Below are 26,060 nucleotides of genomic sequence, written 5' to 3' on the forward strand. Positions count from 1 at the left end.
AGGTGTTCTCGAACCAAAATCGGGTGAGGATTTGGAGGTAGGTCGGCTAAACACTAATGTTATTGAGACTTCAATTTGAGGAATCATTTATTTGCACTCTTGAAGACTTTTGGAGAGCGTCTTTGAACCGTTTTAGAAAAATTGCCCCAGTATGAATACCGAAGAAATTATTTTGAAATAGTGAAGAGACCAAACCCTAATACAGGGTTGCCTACGTATCTTGTCAGGACAAGAATTAGGTCAAAACGTAGTTCAAAATTATTTTTTATGAGTTTGTATATGATGTGATTTACTTCTAGAATAGGAATCTTCCTAAATGGTTGAGAGTAGGACTGAATGATTGTGAGAAGGCGCACTAACCTAAATGCACCAACTCTGTAACTATGGAATTAAAAGAAGGTTTGGGGGAGTGTAAGACACCCCCCGTGTGAACCACAATGTGTGGAGTGTACGGCCAAAAACTCGATGGAATTGTAATTTATGATTAAATAATGTGTAGCAGTTTTTCAATATACAGATAAAGTGTATATAAACAAGTAATGAATAAGAGAATTTGACAAAACAACAAAATTAATTTGTCTAAATAATGTACAAAATTTATGAACAATTCTACATAATTTACAGCGTAAATAAATAAAGAAGCAAAGAACTAACATATGCAATAAAAAAAAATTAAAAATACCTCCCTCAATTGAAAAATTGATCCTATTGTGGTCAGAACCTGTTGTTAATCTCCAGCAGAGTCGCCATTCTGTCATGCCCTGTTTTCGCCAAGGTCAAACTAAACATGACTAATTGGACTCTAAAGAATTAAAATTTTTTTACAGAGTCGCCACCTAATTTTTAAGGAAAATAAGGAAACCTATTTACTTATTAACACGTATGATTGATGTTTTTAGTCTGCAAAAAATCAATTGAGATTATAGGTAAGGGTTCAAATTATTCCGAAGGGAAGGGATTAGGCACCCTTCGGGATCCACAACTATGGTACCCGGCTAGACTAAATTTATCAAAGAGGGAGGAGGTATATGAAAAAGTATGTATTAAGTATAAAAATGATTCTTTTGAAAAATATAAATGTTTAAAATTATGTAAAAATATATGTATATTAAATGTATATATAAAATATAGTATTATAAAAATATGTAAAAGACATGTATAAAAATGTACAAATACATGTGAAAAGGAAAGTATTTTATGATGCATGAAAAAGAAATGTATTTTTGTATGCCATAAAAAGAAATGTATTTACAAGTAATATTTTTTATCTAATTAAAATTATAAAGAAAAGTAAAATTTATTTGAAAAGAAAAGACTACAAAATATATAAATTACTTAATTAACTTGACTCTTTTATTTAAGTGTAACAATATATATGTTTTGTCGTAAATCAAAATTATATTAGTATATATATGTAAATAAATAAACTAAATCGAAATAAGAAAGCTTGTTTTAAAGAAAAGACTATGTAATATGTAAATGTGTGAATTAGTTGATTAAATTAATTATTTTATATAAATATTAACGGCCTAAGTTTTGCCTAAAGCGATGAAATTATGTAAATGAAGAATATATCCACCCGGCACCCATAGAGTAAAGATTTTACTATAATAATATTGTACAAATATAAAAATACAATACAAAATTTAAAGGCCTTTTGAACGCAACTCCCACCGAGTATTCCAAAATAACCTGTATAAACACGTGTAAAAATGTTAGTAACAAATAGATAATTATCAAAATAAAATTAAAAAATGTATGTAAAATATGTAATTTTAAAAATATAATTTTTATTTAAAGGTGGGCTCAGATTAAGTTTTAGACTCGCCATGGCTACGAAGTGGTTGCTCGATTAATCGGCCGTCCTAAAACCCTCTACTAAGATACGAATCATAAAACCCTTTGAATTGTCGTGATGTTATAAAAGTTTCCTCATCGCCCGTAATTTATTTTCGTTACGTATTTGCATACATAATATCCATATTTTATTTATGGAGGCCTCGAAAATCGACAGAAAATTTCTTCATCGGCCAAACATTTATTTTTGATGTAAATAAGTAAACTTTGAGAAATAAAAATCCATCTTTTGTTACGGGGTGGCCTCAAATATCCGACAGAGAGATAATGTCATTGGCCAAATGTTGGTCCTCTGTATAAAATAATAAATTTGAGAAAATAAAGTCTGTCTTTTGTAATGGGGTGACCTCAAGTATCCGACGGAGAGATAGTGTCATCGGCCAAAATCGTGAGTATCCTATTCTTTATCAGTCAAGCAAACTTGGGAAGGATGAAAATGTCAACCCACAATATTAACGAGCAACCACCATTTAAAAAATGTCACAATTGTGACCAAATTCAATCTGTCAGTAGCAAAGAGCAATAGTCAAACAAAAGGCAGTCATTTGTTAGCCACTCAAAATCACTAAAAAAAAAAAAATTCAACAAGATGCCTGAAAATATTACTCCGACCAGATCTAAAAACAGACAAGAGCAGAAATATAATCAAATATTAAAAGTGAACAAAGAGACCACCAATACTGCTACTTCGAATGGCGGTGAAACCTCGAAGCAACGGATCTTTTTGTGCCATGTTCGAGATAGATCTATGAGTGAGGGGATAAATTAGACCGGATCTACTCATTTTTTAGGTAGTGGACGACGGAGAGGGGAGGAGGCTCGTCGGTCATCACCTCCGGTGAGCTCGCGACATGAGAAATGGAGAAAATAGGGGCTGGTTGCGGCTGTGTTGGTTTTCCGGTGATGTGATTGCCGGATTTTGTTGGCAGTGGGAAAGGGAGAGAGAACGATCGATGTGCGTGTGTGTTTTGTGATGTATAGTATGTGTTTTATGTAGTGCGTGTTTGTGTGTTTTTTGTGTGTGTGTTTTGAATAGAAAAATGGAATAAATAAAATATGTTTGTGTATTTATGAATATGTGTGTGGGTTTGCAAAGGAAAAAATATTTATGAGTTGTAAAAAATAAATATATGCGTATTTTTATATGTTTTTAAGATAGAAAAGGAAAAAATGTGGATATTTGTGTGGGGGAGGAGAAAATATGGGTGTTTATATTGAGAGAAAGAAGAATAATTACAAAAAAATGGTCTTTCACCTTTGCCTATTTATAATAAAATTGGGCACTCCCTATTATCCAATGGATAAAGGGGTGTCCCCTCTTTTTATAATAGCACATCCTTTAGTCCTTAGGATATTGACCAAAGGATGCTTATCCTTTTGACCAATGGCTAGCGTTATTGTCCAAAGGGTAGTGTCATTGAGTTGTCATTGTCAGATGTGACAAGACATTATGTGTAGTTGCTGTCGGATGTGACAAGATATTGAATTATCATACTGTGTAAAAATAATTGATCCAACTTAGCATTTGCGGATCGTAAAAAATGTACAAAATGCAGGCATTGATTTGTAAATATGAAAAATGTAAAGAATGTTGAAAATATAAAAAAATATAATTTAATATGAAAAATATTATAAAAATGTGATGTCATGTCGTGTGCAGATGTTTGTAAAAATGTTAAAAGATAATAAATTGATAAAAAAAAATCCTTATATATAGAGGATTATCAATAAATTATAAAAAGTACAAATATGAAAATAAATTGATAAATTCTAAAGTAAGGATGAATATCAATAATTTATTAACAATTGTAAAAAATACGTGAAAATTGTATTTTGTGCTCTTCAACGGCCAAGAAGCCTGGAGACGCAAATTTTAAGCACGGGAAGCAAAAATTGGATGTCAACAACCGAGACATCCATCCAATGTCATAAACCGAACTCCACTATACTCCCTCACCCGAGACCATGAGAGGCTAATTGATACAAGAATTATAAGGACAACACGAAACATACTTCAAAATTAGTCCACAAGATCAAAGATCCGAGGACCTTTTTGAAGACCACACTCGGATTCAACAAACAACAATAAGAACACAATGTATTGATGTGTTTATCCCCTAAAAACAGCTAACAACAAACTATGTTAACAACAACATGATGAAGAACAACAACAATGGAACAAGAACAACAAGTCACGGATTTGAATTACAAGAACACAAACAAACGATTACAACATAAACAAAATGGATAGATAGTTAGACCTTGGTTGGTATAATCTTAAGAATCAAAGAATATGGTAATCTTGGACCCTTAACACTACACTCCTACATTGACACAAGAGAGACTTTACCTCCTCTAAACACCAACGTCTCAAGCCAACATTGCAACACAAGTGATATCCATACTTGTTGCCCTCATTTCGATGTGGTGGCTATTCCAAGCCCTACAACTAAAGGTGTTTCATGTTTCAAGTGTTAAATCAATGAACAACTAATGAGAAAAAGACCTAAAATGTTCTATTTATATTTTATTACAAGATAAGGCAAAATGACAACAATGCCCTTAAAGGGTAGGGTGGTCATGAAGTGCATTTGGACCCAATTAAGTGACCAAAATACCCTTAATGAAGATGACCAAATCATGACCCATTAAGTGTTTCCCGAAATCGTGAGTCCTCAAGTCTTCGATGCTCCAAGCAATCTTCCACACACGGCCTTGTTTGTGCTCAAAACGGGTCTTCCTTCATATTCTTGTGCCCTCGGGGTGACTAGTCTTGAGCCTTTAAATGATGACCTCCAATCATGTCTTCAAAAATTAAGGTGTCCATTTGACTTGTATCACCAATCAACCCACTACTTCACCAAGTCCAACAAGAAGGACTTGGAACCCAAATGCCACCCCACAACCCGAGCCCTCCAAATGAAACTCCACTTAACCAAAGACCTCCTTATCTACCAAATCCAAACCTGCCACTACAAGCTCCACTTAACCCAAATAGATCTATCTAACATGAGGGGTATGGGTCATTTGATGATGGTTACATGGGGGGGAAGAGGTACGGGATAGACATGTTAATCCAAGGGAGGTTCATGGTCGAGAAGGAAAAGTTGGTCATTGGAACCAACAAGGGAACCAAAACCATGAAGTAGGACTAAATACCATCAAAATAGGGCTTCTAATCTTCAAGGGTGAGAGTGATCCCGAAGATTTTCTTTCATGGGAATCCATATGTGAGAGGGTCTTCCAAGTCAATGATCTCACCGAGGAGAAGAAGAGTTGCTACGCGATTGCTCACTTTGAGGGTTATGCTACTACATGGTGCGAGTATGTTAAGCGTTTTGGCAATTTTTTGGTAGAGGGGTTGCCCCCTCCTTGGTTTCAGCTAAGGTACCTCATGAGACATAGGTACCTACCCGAAAGATATTATCAAGAGCTCCTTGCCAAGTTGCAAAACTTGAGGCAAGGAAACAAAATTGTCGTGGCTTACTACGATGAGTTCCAACAACTTATCTTGAAACTTGATCATAGAGGGGAAAAAGTGAGTCACAACATCATCCAATTCAAGGTGGTGTTGAATAGAGATATTGCTTCATGTTTGAAACTTCATAAGTTCGACACCCTTGATGCCATCTTCCAAGCCGCATTGGAAATTAAAAGAGAGTTGCGGGAGAAACTGGGGTCCAAGTTCAAAGTCCAATCACTCTCGGGTTGGCACCATGACAAGAATAATTCATCCAAAGTGGAGAAACCCGAGTCCAAGGCTGCCTAAGCCGAGAACAATACACCTCAAAGGTACCCTCCGAGAAATAAAGGTAAACTGTATTCCTTTCCTAATTCTAAGGGTTTTTAATGTTTTAAATGGCAAGTTTGATGGACCAAGCCAAATGAGTCTCCAAATAGAAGGAATGTGATATTAAGAGTGGGAAAATTGTATTTTATTGGAGAGGAGGTGGGACTTGAACCAAAGGATATTGATGATCAATCTCAAGGTAGAGAGGAGATAGAACCTGAGAAGCCAAAGGAAGAAGAGAAGGAGGATGCTTGTCCGTGTGAAGGTGAGATTGACGTTCCATGTTTTTAGTGAGAAAGGCTATGATTAGTAAGGTTTTGGGTGATCCTAGTCAAAGGGAAAACCTTTTTAACACCAAATGACTTATTAAGGGGGTTGTGTGTTCTATGCATATTGATAGAGGTAGTTGTGCCAATATTTCTAGTAGTACCTTGGTTGATGTTTTGAGGCTACCCACTATCCATTATTACATCCCCTACAACATTCAATGGTTAAATGAATACGGGGAGTTAAAGTTAAACCGACAAGTCGTGACACGGTTCAAGGTAGGTAACTACTTAGACAAGGTGTTATGTGATGCTATTCTTATGCAAGCGTGCCACCTATTATTGGAAAGAACATGGCAATATGACAAAGCTACCATGCATGATGGACGAGCCAATAACTATACTTTGGATCACCATGGCCAAAGGTATACACTCCACTCTTTCTTACCGATACAAGTGAACGAAGTTAGTCAACAAGTTAGAGAGTTGGAAGAAAAGGGGAAGAAGGAGAGAAAGAGAAGGACCGAGAGTGGAAGTAGAGGATAAATACAGGGAATCAAGGAGAAAAGAGACAAGGGGTCCTCACTTTTGGGACTTACCCTCGGGAATCCTTTATTTCTCACTAATGTAGGTACTAGCATTTTGCCTAGTACCGCCTTTGCTTGTGTGCAGGTACATGATTTTATGCTTCCTAGGGGAAATGACAAGAAACTTTCTTATAAACATATGCTTGATGAACTCAAGGATTCCTTGGCTAATCCTCTAAGCTTTGGGATGGAAAACGAGGAGGTGATTCTATGGAGGAGCTGTAAGGTTGATGAAGCTATGAGTTTGAGGTCAAACTCTTTTCAAGGTGGAGAGGATGATACGAGTACGACCTCATAGATGGACATATTTTGAGTATGTCAAAGACAATCGAGATAAGGCCTGATATTAAGTGTAAATGAAGTCCAAAACCGTCCTATGATTGCACTCCATGGGCGGCCAATTGGAGCATTTTAATTAAAGAGGCACTTTTGTCTTTTGTGTTGTAATATAAATAGACCAACTTAGGATTTGGAGACTGATTTGATCATATTTTGAGACTTGTAACATTTGGAACACTTTAGCTCTTTCTTAAGAGATCCAACCGAAACTAGGGCTAGACAAGTGAAGATTCACTTGTGTTTGCATTATTGGCTTGATACGTTGGTGTTTAGAGGAGGTAACATCCCTCTTGTGTCAACGTTAGAGTTAGTTTTGTGTCATGGGTAGTGTTAAGGGTCCAAGAGTGTAGCAATCCTTAGGTTCTTAAGACTGTCCCTTCATTTAGTCTAACTATCTATCTTCTATTATTGTTGTAAGCTTCGGATTTCTTGTTGTGGTTAATGTAACCCACAATTTCTTGTTGGTGTAATATTATTTTTCTCATATTGTGTTGATAATATAGTTTGTGGATTGCTGAAAATTAGGTGTAAATACCACAATACTTTGTGTTCTTGTTGTTGTTTGATGAATCCAAGAGGGGTCACTCAAAGGGTCCTCGGTTCACTTGAATTTGTGAACTATTTGAGTGTGTATTTTGTGTGCTCTTGGTCGATCTTATATCAATGCTGCACTGGATTTTTGGCCATAGAAATTGCTGGCTTGTTGTCAATCTTAATGACAGTAGCTTTAATTTGATTTTTCTCTAGATCACGGAGAATTTTCCGTAACCATAGAGACTGATTAGTTGCACCAGCAAAAGCGATGTATTCTGCTTCTGCAAATGATTGAGCTACCATATATTTCTTCTTTGAATTCCATGAGAACATGCCTGAACCAAGTGTAAAAGCATATCCAAAAGTGTTTTTCATATCATCAACACTTCCTTCCTAATCACCGTCTGAATAACCCATCAATTGCCCTTGCTCTTCTCTTTTAAACCAAATACCATAATCAACAGTTCCCTTGATATGCCTCTATGTTCATATAGCGATACGAAGATGAAATTGACTTGGAGAATGCATAAACCTCGACAAAAGACTTGCCGCAAACATGAGATCAGGTCTTGTTGCTGTCAAATATAGAAACCTGCCAATTAGACTTTGGTAAATTGTTGGATCAGCCCTATCACCTCCTTTGGACTTCGAGATCTCTTCATTGTGGACTAGTAGAGTTGATACAATCTTAGACTTCTCCATCTTGTTCTTTTTAAGAATATCACATGCATATTTTCTCTGGAAAATAAAAATTCCATCTGTATCTTGATAAATCTCTATTCCAAGAAAATAATTCATTTCACCTAAATCTGACATCTCAAACTTGGTCTCTATTTCTTTCTTAAATTGACTCACCATAGCTTCATTGCTTCTGGTTATCAGAAGATCATCAACATAGAGTGATACCATAAGCACATCTCCACCTTTAGCCTTTTTCACATACAAAGTGGCTTTATTTTCACTTTTATTGAAACCACAATGAATGAGGTGATCATCAATCTTACTGTACCAGGCTCGAGGGGCCTGTTTTAATCCAAACAATGCCTTATGTAATCTGTAAACTTTATCCTCCATTCCTGCAACTTGAAAGCCTTCCAGTTGGTTGACATAAATTTGTTCCTGCAATGACCCATTTAAGAATGACGACTTCACATCCAAAGGATATATCTTCCAATTTGATTGGGCTGCCAAAGAAAATAGAATGTGTATCATATCATGTCTTGCAACAGGTGCAAAAGTGTTTCCATAATCTAGACCTGCGACTTACGCATAACCTTTCACAACAAGCCTTTCTTTGTATTTATTAACTGAACCATCTGGATTAAGTTTGGTTATATAAATGTATTTCACCCCTATTACATTTCTATCTTTGGGTTTATCAATTAGCTTCCAAGTGTCATTCTTCTCTATCATACCATTCTTCTCCTTTATGGCTTCAATCCAAACTTCATATTTTGATGCTTCTTGATAGGTATTGGGTTCCAAGATTGCAACATTTCATATATCTCAGAGAGGGACCTTATCTTCAAAATTGGCGAATCAAGTGAGGATTCACCATCTGATTCTTCGGTTTCTTCCAGATAGATTTTTAGAGCCAAAGTTTCAGGCAGCAGATGCAAGTTTAGATAACCTGTATTTTCTTTCTCAACTTGCTCCTTATCCTAATTCCAATAAGCATGCTCATCCATTACTACATATTCTCTGATGGAAATACCTTTTGTTTGCAAGTTGAAAACTCTATAACCTTTGGCTTGTAATGAATAACCAATAATGATCCCCAATTCACCTTTTGGTTCAAGCTTGCTTCTTTTGACCGAAGGAACATGAGAATAGCATATCAAACCAAAGATTTTAAGTTCTTGGTAGATGGACCTTTTCCACTCCATGTATCAATAGGAGTTTTATCACCCACAACTTTAGCTGGCAGCCTATTCAATAAATAAACTAAAGTAGAAACAACTTCTGCCCAAAAACTTTGTGGTAGTTTCTTTTCAAGCAACAAACATCCAGCCATTTCAACTACCGTCATGTTCTTTCTCTCTGAAACTCCATTCTGTTCTGGTGAATAATTTACTGTCAGCTTGTGATCAATCCCTGTATCTTCACAATAATTATTAAACTTATTTGAAGTGAATTCACCTCCATTGTCTGACCTCAAAGCCTTCAGCTTGTAGCCACTTTGTCTTTCAGGGAAATCTTTAAACTTATTAGGGATTGAAAATAATTAAGATTTTTTACTCAAAAAATACACCCAAGTCATCCTTGTTAAGTCATCAATGAACAACACAAAATATTTATTTTGATCCAAGGATGATGTGTTCATAGGCCCACATACATCAGTGTGAACAAGTTTAAGTTTTTTAGTTGCCCTCTAGGTAGCACTTTTAGGAAATGCTTTCCTTTGAATCTAACCCATCTGGCATGACCCACAAACTTCTTTAGATAGTGAGATCTCAGGTAAATTCTTAGTCAAGCCTTTCTCATACATAGATTTTAAAGTAGCATAGTTAAAATGCCCATCTTCTGTGCCATAACCATGAATCGTCCAATCTTACAAAATTGACACTATCAAACTTTCCATCTATTGGAAAGATCCTATCCACTATTTCTACTTTGTCAATCAAAGTATCATCAATATAAAAAATAAAACAATGTTTTCCCGTAAAAGTAAGGAGTAACCTTTAGAAATCATTTGGCAAACACTCAACAGGTTACATGCTAAAGAAGGAACATACAATACATCATGTATATGCTTTGTACCTTGTTTAGTTTGAAAGGTAACTGAACCCTTTCTATGTGCTTCTACTATTGCACCATTTCCCATCCTAACTTTAGCTTTAAGTGACTTGTCAAGTGTGTGAAACATGAGCTCATTATAAGAAATATAACTCATGCACGCACTATTTAGGAACCATTTGGATTGGTTGGTTGTGTTTTCTTCATGAGTATCCATAAACAAGCTTTCTTTCTTTTCTGACTCTTTAGTGAAATTTGCCTGCTAAATATGGTGTTGTTGTGGTTGATTCTTCTTGGCCTTGCAATTCTTCTCAATATGGCCCATTTTTCTACAAAATTTGCACTGAATTGATGACTTTTCTTTGAACCAACAATCCTTTTCTTGATTATTGGTTCTTTTACAGTGGATGCAAGGTGGAAACTTTTCTTTCTCTGAAGATTCAGTCTATGGCTTTCTCTTTGCTACTTTATCTCCTTCCATCCTTCTACTATCCTTCACAGGTTGCTTGCCTTTATGCTTTGCTTTAAATTCCACTTCTGCTACTTGTTCATCTCTTATACTTGTTCTTGGGCTTGCAACTATATAATTATCTCTGTAAAGGATAAAGTCTTCAAATCACAAGATTCCTCTATTGCTGAAATCATGGACTCGAACCTTGCTGGTAAGCTTATCATCATCTTCTCCATCACTTTTGAATCAGGAAAAGTTTCACCAAATAATCTTATCTTGTTTATGTTAGCATGATGTAAATATTGTATATTAATGTAATCATATATTATTGTTTGTTAGTGTAATTACATAGATTTGATTTAGTAGTTAAAGAGAATAATAGTGACTTTAGTAAGAGCAATTTGGTGGGATAGAATAGCGGATTTAGAGGGATAGAAAAGCTGATATTTAGGGACAGGAAGATGGATCTTTAGGGATGTAATCATTGAATATTTTCTATCTAATGACAAGACTCTCAATATTGAGAGGCATTTCGCAGAAAATTGACATGGTATCAGAGCCTTCTCTTGGCTTTCTTATTTCATAGAGTTCATTTGTGGTTTCTTTAAAAATTTATTTTGAAAATTTTGGTTTTTGTTGATTGTTCCTCAACAATTAACACCTAGGACTTTGATCTTGGTTATTTTGATTGTTCTTTTTGAGTTAGTGTTTCTAGTTTTCATAATTATGAGTTCATATCAGTTTGAATCATTTAGTGTTCATTTCACTGGAAAGAATTTTTTGTCATGGAAGTTTCAGTTGAAGTTATTTGTCACCAGAAAAGAACTATGGGGCCTAATAGATAAAGTTGATCCTGCTCCTACTAATCCTATGAAGTTAGGTGAATGAAAGATTAAAGATGCTCGGGTGATGACATGGCTTTTAAGGTCAATTGACCCTCTTATTGTTTCTAATCTCAGACCTTACAAGACAGCTAAGGCCATGTGGGATTATTTACAAAAGGTTTACAACCAAGATAATAGTGCCCGGCGCTTTCATTTAGAGTATGAAATTGCTAATTACTCTCAAGGAGGTATTTCTATTCAGGATTATTATTCTGGATTTCAAAACTTATGGCCTGAATTTATAGATATTGTTTATGCCAAAATACCTTTCAAATCTCTCTCTGTAATTTAGCAAGTTCATGAGCAAAGCAAGAGAAATCAATTTTTGATGAAGTTATGCTCTGAGTTTGAGAGTGTTCACTCTAACTTGATGAATCGTGACCCGTCTTCCTCCCTGGATGTTTGTTTTAGGGAATTGCTTCGTGAAGAGCAGCGTTATGTCACACAAAATGCTTTCAGAAAAGAAAATGATGTCGTTGTTGCATTTGCTGCTCAAGGTAAAGGTATGAGTAGGGATATGAATAGAACTCAATGCTACAATTGCAAGGAATATGACCATATTGCTAGAAATTGTGGCAAGAAGTTCTATAATAATTGTAAACAACAAGGACACATTATCAAAGAGTATCCCACATACCCTCAGAATCGTAAGGTAAATATTTCTCATGCAGCAATAAATGGTTCCACTCTTGAGAACTTATCTTCAGGACCTTCAGGACAAGTTCTTACTCCTAAAATGGTACAACAAATGATCATATCAGCCTTTTCATCATTGGGATTACAAGGTATTGATGTTAAATCTAATTTTTGAATTATTGATTCTGGTGCTTCCAATCATATGACCAACTCAACAAGAATGCTAAAAAATATTCGTAAGTATCAAGGTTCATCACAAATACAGGTTGCTAATGATAGTAATTTACTCATTACCAAGGTTGGGGATATTGCTCCAACTTTCAAGAATGTTTTTGTTTCATCGAAGCTCTCAACTAGTCTTATTTCAGTTGGACAATTGGTTGATGACAATTGTGATGCAAATTTTTCTCGTAATGGTTGTCTTGTGCAGGATCAGGTGTCAAGGACGATAATCGTGAAGGGGCCTAAATTTGGAAGATTGTTTCCTATACAATTTTCCATTCCTCCTGTTATATCTTTTGTTTGTACTTCTACGGCTAATAAAACTGAGCTTTGGCATAAGTGTCTAGGACATCCAAATTCTATGGTGTTGTCTTATTTATCAAATTCTGGTTTATTAGGAAGTAAAAAATCAATTTTCCCCTGCTTCATTTGATTATTCTACTTGTAAATTAGGCAAAAGTAAAATTCTTCCTTTTTCTAATTTGGGTAGTCGTGCTACAAAGTATTTTGATGTTGTTCATAGTGATGTTTGGGGTATTTCACCAATTGTTTCTCATGCTCAGTTCAAGTACTTTGTGAAATTCATAAATGATTATAGTCGATTTACGTGGGTGTATTTTCTTCATACCAAATCTGAAGTATTTTCCATGTTCAAGATATTTTTGGCTTACATTGAGACTCAATTTTCTACTTGTATCAAATTATTAAGATCTGATTCTGGTGGAGAATATATGTCAAATGAATTCAAAAAGTTTTTGCTTGACAAAGGAATTATCTCACAATGCTCTTGTCCATATACACCACAACAAAATGAGATCACTGGGCGTAAAAATCATCATCTTTTAGATGTCACTCGTACTTTATTGATTAAGTCCTTTGTTCCATCTAAATATTGGGTTGAAGCTTTGTCTACTGCTGTCTATTTAATTAACAGGCTGATATCTAAAGTGTTAAATCTTGAGTCTCCATATTTTCGTCTTTATCACAAAAATCCAAGATATGATAATTTTCATACATTTGGTTGTATTTTTTTTTGTGCATCTTCCTCCTTCTTAGCGTATAAACTTTCTGTTCATTCTACTAAATGTGTTTTTATGGGTTATAGTACTTCATAGAAAGGTTTTCTCTGTTATGATCCATGTTCTAATAAATTTCATGTTTCTAGAAATGTTGTTTTCTTTGAGAATCAGTATTTTCTTCCTACTCATGTTGAGTCATCTACTGCTTCTCTTCTTCTTCCTACTTTTGAAGATTTGTCATCTTTTTCTAAGAGGTTCAAACCCGAATTTGTGTACGAACGTCGGCGGCCAAATTTACCCCCTCCTGATATTGATCCGCCACCTAAAACTACACCACAACTTTGAGAATTCTTCAAGGCCTGCTCCTCTTGAGCCCACTCAGCGATCTACTAGAGTATCTCGTACTCCTAATTGATATGGCTTTTCATCTACTTTATCCACCATTTATGTTCCAACTTGTTGCTCACAAGCTTCTAAGCATGAATGTTGGCAGAAGTCAATGGATGAAGAACATTTGGCTCTCAAAGAAAATGACACATGGAATATTGTTTCATGTCCTTCAAATGTCCATCCAATTGGATGTAAATGGGTTTATTCAATTAAATTTCATTCTGATGCAACTCTTGATCGGTACAAAGCTTGGTTTGTTGTTCTTGGTAACAAGAAGGAGTATGGTGTGAACTATGAAGAGACTTTTGCACTGGTAGCAAAAATGACGACGGTGAGAACTATTGTTGCCATTGCTGCTTCACAAAACTGGACTCTTCATCAAATGGATGTCAAAAATGCTTTTTTTCATGGTGATCTCAAAGAGGATATTTATATGAAACCTCCACCAGGTTTGTTCTCATTGCCTACATCAGATGTATGCAAGTTGAAGCGGTCTTTGTATGGATTAAAACAAGCTCCCAGAGCTTGGTTTGACAAATTTTGGTCTACTTTGCTCCAATTCTCTTTTGAGCAGAGAAACTATGACTCATCTTTGTTTCTTCAGAAGACATCCACAGGTTGTGTTCTTCTTTTGGTATATGTCGATGACATTATTATTACAGGAACTGATTCTTCACTAATCACTAGCCTGCAACTGCAACTTAAGGATTCTTTTCACATGAAAGATCTTGGTACTCTTACATATTTCTTGGGTTTGAAAGTTCTTCGTGATTCATCCGGTGTGTTTCTAAATCAACACAAATATACACAAGATTTGATTTCTTTGGCAGGTCTTCAGGATTCCTCCTCCGTGGATACTCCATTAGAATTGAATGTTAAGTATCGTCGGGTGGAAGGCGAGCTTCTTCCTGATCCAACTATATTTTAGCAATTAGTTGGGAGCTTAAATTACCTTACTATTACCAGGCCTGATATCTCTTTTGCAGTTCAACAAGTTAGTCAGTTCATGCAAGCTCCCCGTCATCTTCATTTGGTGGCTTCCCGTCGCATCATTCGATAACTCTGAGGAATATCTAATTGTGGATTATTCTTTCCTAGTGGTTCTCCTATTCGTCTTAATGCTTTTAGTGATTCTGATTGGGCGGAATGTTCTGACACTCGTCGTTCGGTTACTGGTTGGTGCATGTTTCTTGGAGAGTCTTTGATATCTTGGAAGAGTAAGAAGCAAGACCGGGTGTCAAAATCTTCAACAGTGGCTGAATATCGAGAAATATCTACTGCTTGCTCCGAGATTGTGTGGCTTCGTGGACTACTTGCTGAGATTGGATTTCCTCAATCTAATCCTACTCCTCTCCATGCTAACAATACAAATGTTATTCAGATTGCTACTAATCCGATTTATCATGAGCGGACCAAACACATCAAAGTAGAATGTCATTATATATGAGAAACTGTAGATAAAGGTGCCATTACTCTTCCGCACATGTCCAGTGATCTTCAAATAGATGATGCATTTATAAAATCAATGGAACGACAACGACATCAGTTTCTCGTCGGCAAATTGATGCTTCTTGATCTACCAGCATCAATTTGAGGGGGGATGTTAGCATGATGTAAATATTGTATATTAATGTAATCATATATTGTTGTATATTAGTGTAATTACATAGATTTGATTTAGTAGTTAAAGAGAATAATAGTGACTTGAGTAAGAGCAGATTTGGTGGGATAGAATAGCGGATTTAGAGGGATAGAAAAGCTGATCTTTAGGGATAGGAAGACGGATCTTTAGGGATGTAATCATTGAATATTTTTTATTTAATGACAAGACTCTCAATATTGAGAGGCATTCAGCAGAAAATTGACAGTTTACAATTTCCAAAAGTTTGGCAGAGTACTCTTTCACAGTATCTCCTTCTTTCATCCTTAACATCTCAAATTCTCTTTTGAGAGTTAAGAGTTTGACTGTTTTCACTCCGTCACTTCCATCAAACTCCTCTTTTAGCTACTGTTAGAATTTGGAGCTTAAGAGAAGGAGAAGATAAAGTTTCAGCAGTAGCTATTTCATTCACTCATGCATTCATACATCCATCTTACTAAAGACTACACTTATAGCTACATAAGTCTTACAAGACAAACCTCACATAGTATCTTACAAGACACACTATCTTACAAGACACACTTTTCAAAATAAGGACTACCATTTATTTTTAAATAAAACCAAACATAATATTTAAAAGAAACTATTAAATAAAAGACTATCTAGGAAAAATTTCATATTCTAACAACTACTGCTTCCGTCTCGATATCTGGTTACTTCAGCTAATCAACCTTCTCGATAACTCTTCGCATTCATAACATTATATCATGAAAATATGATGATGATGTGAGAGACTAAGCATTTTGTGATGGTAAGACATCTGGTTTGAGTCCCAAATCTTGCTTGTTAGACGTTGCTGTTATGAGTGTGCATTGTAATATGCATAGTGAACTTGGACTCAAAATACTGCTGTCAGTGCAGTATTTAGTATAAGTACATATCATAGGTTACAGTTTACTATTTTCAACACAATTTTGTATACCGCCCTCTAATACTTGTTCGTCCAGTTGTCATCTATCAAATATAACAGCAGAAATACACCTGATATTCCTGTTACAAGATTCGAGAATATAACTAGAACAAAAAGGACATTTTCTTGATCGTATTTGTTCTCCTTTGTTTCATTGGTAGAGGGTCTGTAGTTGTTGCTGCAGTTCATCCCATCAGGAGTACCGCACAAGTATTTTTTTCCCGACATCTACTGTTCCATCTTGATACAAAGTGTCAAACTGTGGATTGGTTGGAATTCGTCCGCTCAAATTGTTATAAGACAAGTTGAGATACGTGAGAAAATTCAACAGTGTTAATGTGACTGGAATTTCACATGTTAATTGGTTATAACTGAGATCCAATGACTCGAGGGAAATCATCTCACCCATAGTCTGTGGGATCAGCCCGGTAAGACTATTATGTGAGAGATTCAGGAGCGGGATTCCATTTAAAAGGCCAATTTTCTCAGTGATTTTACTGGAAAGAGCATTGCTTGATACATCGAATCCAGTGTTGTAGGAATACACTGACAAATGAAATCGCGTCTGTCCTTTGGTGACTATTTCTGAATGAGCACCAGTGAACTTGAGGGAGTAATAATAACCTAAGATGGTCGTCTGATTTTTTATTTTGTCATCTTTTTCAATCCTTTAAGATTCTCAGGAATCGGACCGGGTAGCTTGTTCCTGGACAAACTAATAAATTGTAGATTTTCTAACTTCATTACCCCTTCCGGTATAGATTCATTGAATGAGTTTGATGCAAGCACAAGGATACGGAGGTGGTATAGGTCACCGATGAACTTTGGTATCCTTCCTTTAAATCTATTGCCTGCCAAATTCAGGATCTCCAGTTCTTGAAACTTCTCAATTACTGTCGGAAAAGAACCTTCAAACTCATTTCCATTCAGGTCAAGGTAACGAAGGCTTGTAACACGTTCAAGTTCTTCCGGAACACTTCCAGTGAGCTTGTTTTGTCCAAGATTAAGGTAAATCAGAGACTTGCAGTTCCCCAAACTGCGAGGAACGGTGCATGAAAGGCTATTATTAGAGAGATCAAGAACCTGGAGAACATTAATTGATTGGAAAAATGATTCAGGTATTGGACCATGAATTTTGTTTTTGGATAATGATATGGACCTGATTGCTGGAATTTCTCCCATCTGTGCTGGAATAGAGCCTACGAAATTGTTAAGTGATAAATCAATGACATTAACATTCTCGAGCTGAGTAGGGATAGGGCCTTCAATTTTGTTTCTGGCTAAGTTTACTATTGATGGGAAAAGTGAAGATTTCATCTGAATCAATGGAGGTATGACTCCTTCAAAGTTATTCATCGATAAATCTAGTACAGATAGGGCTGGTAGATTGAACAACCAGTATGGTATGGCTCCTGATAGACTGTTGTTCGCCAAAAATAAAACCACGAGGCTCATCAGATTTGAAAAGAACTCTGGGATTTCTCTTCTCATGTTGCAAGATGTAAATTCCAAAAGCGTGGGCTGGAAAGTTTGCAGAATGGGTTGTTACTGAACATCGTTTTCCACTGACAATCCGTTAATTCCTAAAGAAATCATATCCAATTTAGACTTCTGGATCAAAGACAGTGGTATATTACCATTCAGGTTATTAGTCTGAACAGAAAGATACGAAAACTTAGGAAGCTGAAGTATGCACGAGGGAACGCTTCCTGTTAGCTCGTTCCATTCTACATTTAGGTACTCCAGTGAGAGGATTTGACAAATCGAAGTAGGAATATACCCTCGTAAACCATTCTGGATCAGAGATAAGTATTGAAGGCTTATCAAACTGGACATCGATACAGGAAGCTGGCCTGTGATGTTGTTGTCATTGAGCATCAGCCTTCTTAATTTCGTAAGTTTTGTAACTGAAGAAGGTATAGACCTCAAGCATCCATCAGATTGGAAAAAAGTTAACGAAGTTAAATTTGTTAAAGAAGGAGGAAGCGTTCCGCCTACATGAGTGAAACTTATGTCGAGAAATTTCAACTTTGACCATGAGGCTGAAAACATTGAAACAAGATTTACGGTCATCGCAGGATTGCCAGAAACATAAAGTTCTTTGAGTTGAGGAAGGTAAGGGATATGACTGTCTAAATCGTTGGCACTAAAATCAAGAGCTGAGAGGGTTGTGAGGTTCGATAACATATCAGGGATCGTGGATGTTAGAATGTTAGAGCGCATATCTAGAACAGAAAGGCAAGTAACGTTAAGTAATTGCCCTATCGGAATTCTTTCTGAAATGTTGCAGTTGGATAATTGAAGTAATATGAGATTTGAAAGATTTGATACTGGTTTAGCCCAATGGAATGATTCCGAGGCCTTTGATAGATCAACACCTATCATTACAAGATATCTGAGATTTTGGAGTCCTTCTAACCACCTTAGATTTGGACAAGACAAATTACCATAGCTTATAAACAGTGAGCGAGAATCTAAATTTCAAGCTAACAGTAATAGAAGACAAATCGGGTACTAAATTAGCACACGAAAGATCAAGAGACCTTAAAGATGTAAGATTTGAGAATTGTGTGTGTAAGACCCCGTGAGGTTCCCTCGTCGTTTAAGTCTTCCGAACGAACAAAAAGAAGCCATACCCTTAGAATTTTGCTAAGTGTTCCAACACTTAGTTTATTTTTGAGCCTTCAACTTCGATGAATTATTTTGTGACCTTTCCGACATCCATTTTTCGATTTTCAAGTTGCGTTGCGATGGGACAAGTCAATAGTACATCTCGGGTGAGTTTCGGAATTTTTGGACCTCGTTTAGGGCGTGTTTGGATTTCGAACCAGTGAGCCTCCGCGATCTAGGGGCGCCACCCAGGGATCTCCCCCTCTCTAAGCTGGGCGCAGCCCCACCTAGTCCCCCACTATAACCCAGGCGCCGCCCTGGGTCCCAGGGCCTAAGCAGGGCGACCCTGGTAATCTCTGTGCTCCAATAACTTTTCAATCTTATTCCATTCTTTAACACTACATCTGGTTCCAATTGGCCAGTATAGTATCCCTCATCAGTTCTCTCCAGAAACAGAGACACAGCAACTCCAAACAAAAATCAAGATCTACCAAAATTCACCCGTTAAATTTCCAAAATAATCTAAGAATCGGAATCCCCAACTCGAGATTTTCAAGGAGCACCTATCAATTTTACGGATAGAGTTTCGAAATCAAAAGTTCATCCAAATTCACAAATTTGAGTTATGTGGGATTTGAACAAGAATAATCATTTCGTTATTGTGCCCAAAATATTAATTTTCTTAAAGAATCTTGTATTTTCAAGTTGGATTATGCTTAGTTTGATATATTTCAAGTTTATGAGATTTGAGTTGATTAAGTTTTTGAATTATATGATATCTCACCTATTTTATGTTGTGAATTGAGAATTTATGAATGAATTGTATATTTCTACCATGATCAAAGTTTTGAATGGTTTTAAAGTCGAAGTCTTAAATTACTACTACCTTGAAGGTTAATATTACTTGAATATGCATATATTCTTTAAGTCCAAAAATGAGTTGTTGATATTTCCTTAAGAGTTCCAAGAAGTGTATTGAGATTTTAAGATCATGTTCTTGAAAGTTTTGAATTATTATATCTATATCAAGAATGAGTTTGGTTTTGAGAATGTTATGATTTTAAGCTTTCCTCTAGTAAATTGCTTACCAAGATTTGAATCAAGATTGATGTTTTGATATTGAGTTAAAATAGGAATCCACAAATTTCATATGATTTAAATGAAGAAAAATATGACTTGGTCTTCATTATAGACCCTTGAGTTATTTTGAGGTGGATTTCCTACGAGTTCTGAGCCGAGTATGGGAGTAGTATTTAGCACAGAGCGGAAAGTGTGGGTTCAGCGCATCCTACTTCCTCAGAACTACGTGCCACCGTAGGATTGAGATTTGTGGGCCTAAGGCCGAGTTTGTGATCACTGAGTTGAGGTTATACTCCATGGCAAGAGTATAACGCTCCTCCCCAACGTGGGGTTTCTTCCTTAGGAGGACAAAACGTTGGACTTCATGTGGTTCACATGGTTTATGTCGGTTAGAAGAAACTCCCAAAGCAGTCCCCTACTATAATTAAGCTAAAAGCATGAGTTTGAAAGTATTGTTTAAAGATTTCTTTAGTTTATGAGTTTTGAGAATAAGAAGAGAAAATTTAGATTTTTGAGTTAAATATAATGACTCACGAGATTTATGGTACATGTTTCATTATTCATGACCTATGATATTTATATTTCAGATTTTTATTCAAGCTTTGTGAGTCATTATTATCAGCATGCATAATTTCTAACAAAATATATGATATTGTTTATTTAAATGCATACACCCCCATATACTCAGTACATTCTCAAAGTGCTGACCCATATATACGTCTATGTGCTACATTGTTTCATAATGTAGGTTCAGGTGCTCAGTCCCAGGAGTGTCAGTGATTCCGAGCGCCTTCGTCTACATTTTTGCAGTGGTGAGTCCTCATGGTTCGAGGACCAAATTCCAGATATTCAGTATTTCCAGCAGTTGTATTTATTTTCTTTTATTCGAGTATGAGTCAGTTGGGGATCTGTCCCAATGGCTCCCTATTCTTTGAGTTGTAGAGGCTCTGTCAGACTAGATTGCCAGTTGTGTTATCAGACTTTTCAGTATCATATGATTTGGACTTTACATTTGAGTGTGGATTGATGAGATTTACTTCCAGTTATCTGATTTAAATTCTTAAAATAAGTATTAAGTGCAGCAGTAGGCTCAGAGGGTTAGTTTGAGGCTACTTGTAGCCTTAAGCACTGTGTGACGTCTCGGGTGGGATTTTCGGGGCGTTACAGTGTGGTGATGGAATCTTGAAACATGGAATTCGACAGATTGAGATAAGTCAACTTTATTAGGTTCGATATCTCAATAGGTAACTTTGAGAACATGAAGTTGTTGAAACTCAGGTCGAGATATTGAATATGGTCTAGAGTGAATAGCAATGGAGATATAGTACCTTTAAGGGCAAAATCAGACGTGTTTTTAGAACTTGAAACAACTTCCTTATTGACATTGATCATGACTTCATCCGGATGAGGATTCCGGAGATTTAAAAGTACAACATGACCTGAACTCGAGCACTTGATTCCTTTCCAATTGCAACAGTTATCGCCCTTCCATGACGATAACCGACTAGATGGATCAGTCATGAAGGATTTGAATCTCATTAGAGCTGCTCTTTCTCCTTCATAGCAACCACCAACGAGCAAAAAACGGTAAAATAGAGTAGCAAATATAAGGAAAACTTTCTTTAACCACATGATTTCAAGATGATGAACAATATCCTAGATTGTAAAATATAACATACATATATACCTGTTTTTCGTATACCCCTTGAACTAAATTATTCATAAAGAAGACATTATTTGGTGTAAGCTTCAATCTACTGTCAATGACTTAGCTTTGTTTAATGAAAAAAGAAAGTATAAATAACATAAATACCAACCCTTTTGGAAGTAATTACACTTTCTCCCACTTTTTTAATTACTTTACTCTCTTTCCCTATTAATATACATAACATAGCCGACATATACATAGCATTCTGTGTATATGTTGAAATTTTTGTAATATGTTTAGGGAGTTGAGATTTTTTGTAATATTGGAAACATAAGTTGTGTATTTGTGTAATTTTTAGAAAAAGAAATAGGATAAAAACTGTAACATGTAATTTGAAAAATGAGCTGGTTTTGACTTTGACAAAGTTATCTATCACATCTCATCTAGTTTTTAATATATATATATCATTCTATATTCTGTTGGTGTTGAAAACTAATTTGGTCATCTCAATGCCTTTTACAAGTGTATAGCTATTGCTTTTTGTGATACTAGTTTCTCGGCACGTTTGTTGCATCGTGAGTCATAGTACGCGATTTTGTAAAATAATATCTATATTATTAAATGATGTTTTTGGAAGAAGTCTCCGAAGAAATAGCAAATTCTACATTGGTTTTTAGTCGGATGTTAGGAAAAACAGCTTCCGTCATGATTCTTCTAGCACTTGGATCATCACCTGTTTTGCATAGTGACAATTTGAGATTATCTCCTGGTGTTATGACCATCGGTTTTGCGCCATTTTCGGAAGAAATAGCATGTTCGACATTGGATTTTAGTTGGACGCTAGAAAAACCAGCTTCACTCATAACTCTGCTAACACTTGGATCATCAAGAATTGAAATAACCAGCTGCTCAATTTCTACTTTAAGGTGCTGTTGTTGCTGTTGCTGATTCTCTATTGAACCGTGATGTTGATAGGCTTGTTACCTTTTAAATGCAGCAATTAAGGCATTAGAAAGACATGGAGGGTGAACGCGAGGTTTGAGAATAGGACTAGATGTGAAGGTCGGAAGCCTATTGAGTGCTACATCGAAGCAAAATTCAAGAACTTTGTACTGTGAATGTGTTTGGAAACAAGCTTGTAACACCCCAACTTAGGAAGGAGTCCCACATCGGCAAAACACAGGAGGGATACTGGATAAATAAGTAAGAAAGTCTTACTCCTTAATGATGCGTTTTAAAGTCGTGAGGACCTGGGTCCAGAGCGGACAATATCACTAGTGGGTTAGGGAGTTAGAGAGGTGTCTCGGCCTGTGTGGTTCAGGATGCCCGCCGCGGCCAAGGCCTCGGGTCGGGTCGTGACAAAGCTTTTCTTAAAGGTGTCGATGAAGATGAAACCAACATTGCAGTGCTACATGAAGAGGACTTACATGTGAATGGCCTCTTCTTTTACTTATTTAGTATTTTCTGCTCGATCAGATCTTTTTTTCCTGAAGAATCTTACAACTATTATTGTTTAACCCTTGCCATTTTTTGGTTTCATAATGTATTTGCCCAGGTTGTATTGAGTCCTAGCTAGCAGGAAAGATGGGCAAAGGCATTAAAGACCTTTATCTATCTCCAGAAAACTGCACATTTTGCCCTTCAAATAAGCTTATCTTTAATTTTTGTCCTTTAGTAATCGGAATTTATGTCTAGTGAGTCATAAGTTCTTTAGAAACTGAAATCATGCTCGGATATAATTCACAAGATGTTATAATATGAAAACATAAACTTATGCCCCATGAAAAGTTATTAGTTATGAGGGCATGGTGAAAGTGCAAATGACTCTTATCTGTCCATTCTCTTTGATCTCCCAATATTATAGAAACTTTCAACTGCTATTTATTATGATTACACATGGTCTCAATGTCACTACTGAAAAATAGGTCTATGGCAACACATGCAAAACCGTTGCAATAGCCAAGTAAACCGTAGCTATAGACGTATTGCGACGGTTCCACAATCGTTTCATCAGGTCGCGTGACGATAGCTCTATTGCTACGGTTCTTGTAACAGTTTTAATAACCGTTGCTATAGCTAGGATAAAGCAATGGTTATAACGATCTCTACTGCAACACTTATTTGATATCAATTGCAACGAAATAAACTGTTGCTAAAGGATTTTATGCAACGGTTATTGTATCTATTGCAACAGTTAAATAAATGTATTACCCGTTAACTTAGACTTTGTTGCAACAATTTTGTTATTAATGCTACGGTTTTTTTTTTTTTTGGAACATGTACATTGTATAGCGACAATTTAAACATCTAACAAAACAGTTTGCAAGCTGTTGTCATAGAGTGTTATGCAATAGTTATTTGATCTACTGCAACAATTAAAATAAGTGTATTATAACTATATACTATTGCAACAGTTTTGTAATTAATGCTACTTATTTCTCAACACATACAAACTCTATAGCGACGATTTATATGAGTTAATTCACAATATTTACAAAAGGTGTTGCATCAACTTTCTATAGCAATAGTTTAAGTTGCTATTGCAACAATTTAATTTGCTACAAAAATATGCAACCTTGCAATGATATATCCAAGTTATAATAAGAATCACCATACATTTATCAATGTTTATCTTTAAAATTGTATCCAAAATAATAAGCCAACCACAGTGATTAATATCCAAAAGAGTAGGAAATCATTAAGTTTCATTGGGTTGTTGTCGATACCAAAAATATCCTAAAACAAGTTACAAAAACCATCTAATATCTTCTTAACAATCTTCAATGTGCTCGTCATTTGCTGCTTCATTTTCTCCACCTACAAAAAAAAAAATCATGTCAATTATCTTTGATAATATAATTCTAGTTATGTTCTTATATACAATAAACATGTTCTTCACAAAGTCAAAGAACTACCAGTGGTCCTTCTGATCACTGGTTTCCTGGTTTCTCTTCTCATGAAATAAGGAGAAAAGGCCAAGTCACCACAACAACAACAACATACCCAGTGAGTTCCCATGGACTTGAGACAGCTTATTCCCTAGAGCAAACTGATAACATAAAAATTCACATACTTTCCAGAAAAAATTGGAGAAAGCAAACTTCAAGTTCTTCCAAGACTACCTACACACCTTAGTATCAGATACGTCAAGCATTTCCAGTGATGATCCAGAAAATTTATACAGAGAATTGTCGAAAAGCTGTGTTTCCCTCAAACAAAGACTTCTTATTCTTTTGTTTGAGAGATAAGCTCCAAAAGAGAAATCTCATTGATACCTGCAAAGGAGGAGAGTTTTTGAAAATTGATACCTGCAAAAGAGAAATCTCATTGATACCTGCAAAGCATCTCGTCCACCAAGAGCCATCTTTCGCTGGCATTGCCAAATGCTAAACACTTCTCAACAACATTAGATGCAAACTTCTGCTGGCTCATTTGCACAATCTTCCCAGCTAGTTCCTTAATAATAGTAGAATGCTCGTGTGGCTTCCCATGCTCTAGTACATGCTGCCCGTCTCACATTTAAAATAACTATGATTTAAGATCCATATTTTTCATTATAAAGAAAGCATATTTGGTGCTGGTAAAGAAGCTAGGGAAATGTCCAAGGTAGTTAAGGTTTATCCGTCCTTCCAACATTGCTATACTCAGATTCTGAGAGTGTGCCTTATTAGTCCTCCTTTTTGGCATTTATTGATGAGACAAACATTTTCTCATATAATAAATAAAAGATGTTAATTGGACAAGCACATCAAAATGCGCATTACTATTGATCTAGAACAAGTGACTCATGCCATTTCCACATCAAATTTATGAAACGATTATATTGTGTGATTGTTCCATAATATAAAGTCAAGGAAATGAGAAGGAAAACAGATACATCGTGATACAGAAAATTACGATGTTGAGTAGCATGATATAAGAAATGACTTAACATCGAGGAGAAAAAATAGAAAATCTACAGCTAAGTAGGAGATTTGAGTGAAGCATGCAGGTTACTTCTGAAAAGTACATACCTGGATAACATAATTACCATATTGATCTTGTGCCAACATGCTAACAGATCCCAAAATTTCTTCCATCACTTTACTTTGAGTCATTGGATCACTACAGTGTTCCAATACTCTCTGCCAGATAAAGAAAATTCTTCAAAACAAACCTCAAATGACTGAGATGAATAGCTACTACACACATTATTCATCTACCTGAATTACACGACAACCATATGGATGGGTGGAGAGATTTACAACTTGACCAAAGAAAGTAGAGACAATAAATTGTATGTGTTCTTCTGGTACACATTCAATACACTTCTGGATGACATGATTCCCATTCTGATTTCGTACACAGTGCATGACATGACCATCGAGCTCCTCAACCATTTTAACATGTTGAAGTGACTTTGGCTAAGTGGATTTCTTTCTTTCCCTTTTTGGAATCTCTT

The 26,060-nt window shown here is 35.9% G+C and overlaps 2 protein-coding genes across 2 annotated transcripts; both read right to left on the bottom strand.

Annotated features, from left to right (window-relative positions):
- Positions 1-16,926: 16,926 nt before the first annotated feature.
- Positions 16,927-17,637, bottom strand: LOC107863675 (probable leucine-rich repeat receptor-like protein kinase At1g35710). The gene has a single exon (XM_016709756.2). The coding sequence runs from the start codon at positions 17,635-17,637 to the stop codon at positions 16,927-16,929; it is 711 nt and encodes a 236-aa protein (XP_016565242.2).
- Positions 17,638-17,826: 189 nt separating this feature from the next.
- LOC107863610 (LRR receptor-like serine/threonine-protein kinase SIK1) lies at positions 17,827-21,603 on the bottom strand. Its single transcript, XM_047414550.1, has 2 exons — positions 21,300-21,603; positions 17,827-18,506 (listed from the first exon to the last, which is right to left on the bottom strand). The coding sequence occupies exons 1-2, from the start codon at positions 21,601-21,603 to the stop codon at positions 17,827-17,829; spliced, it is 984 nt and encodes a 327-aa protein (XP_047270506.1).
- Between the last annotated feature and the right edge of the window lie 4,457 nt (positions 21,604-26,060).

The sequence above is a fragment of the Capsicum annuum genome, chromosome 6 (assembly GCF_002878395.1).
Source record: "Capsicum annuum cultivar UCD-10X-F1 chromosome 6, UCD10Xv1.1, whole genome shotgun sequence".
In the NCBI taxonomy this organism is placed as follows: Eukaryota; Viridiplantae; Streptophyta; class Magnoliopsida; order Solanales; family Solanaceae; genus Capsicum; species Capsicum annuum.

Bases quoted from the DNA above. Each gene is read 5' to 3' on its own strand.
- LOC107863610 (XM_047414550.1), bottom strand. From the start codon at position 21,603: ATGTGGTTAAAGAAAGTTTTCCTTATATTTGCTACTCTATTTTACCGT. The intron at 18,507-21,299 runs GTACTATATCTC...TTTCTGTTCTAG, and splicing joins GTCTGATTTTGCCCTTAAAG to ATATGCGCTCTAACATTCTA.
- LOC107863675 (XM_016709756.2), bottom strand. From the start codon at position 17,637: ATGAATAACTTTGAAGGAGTCATACCTCCATTGATTCAGATGAAATCT.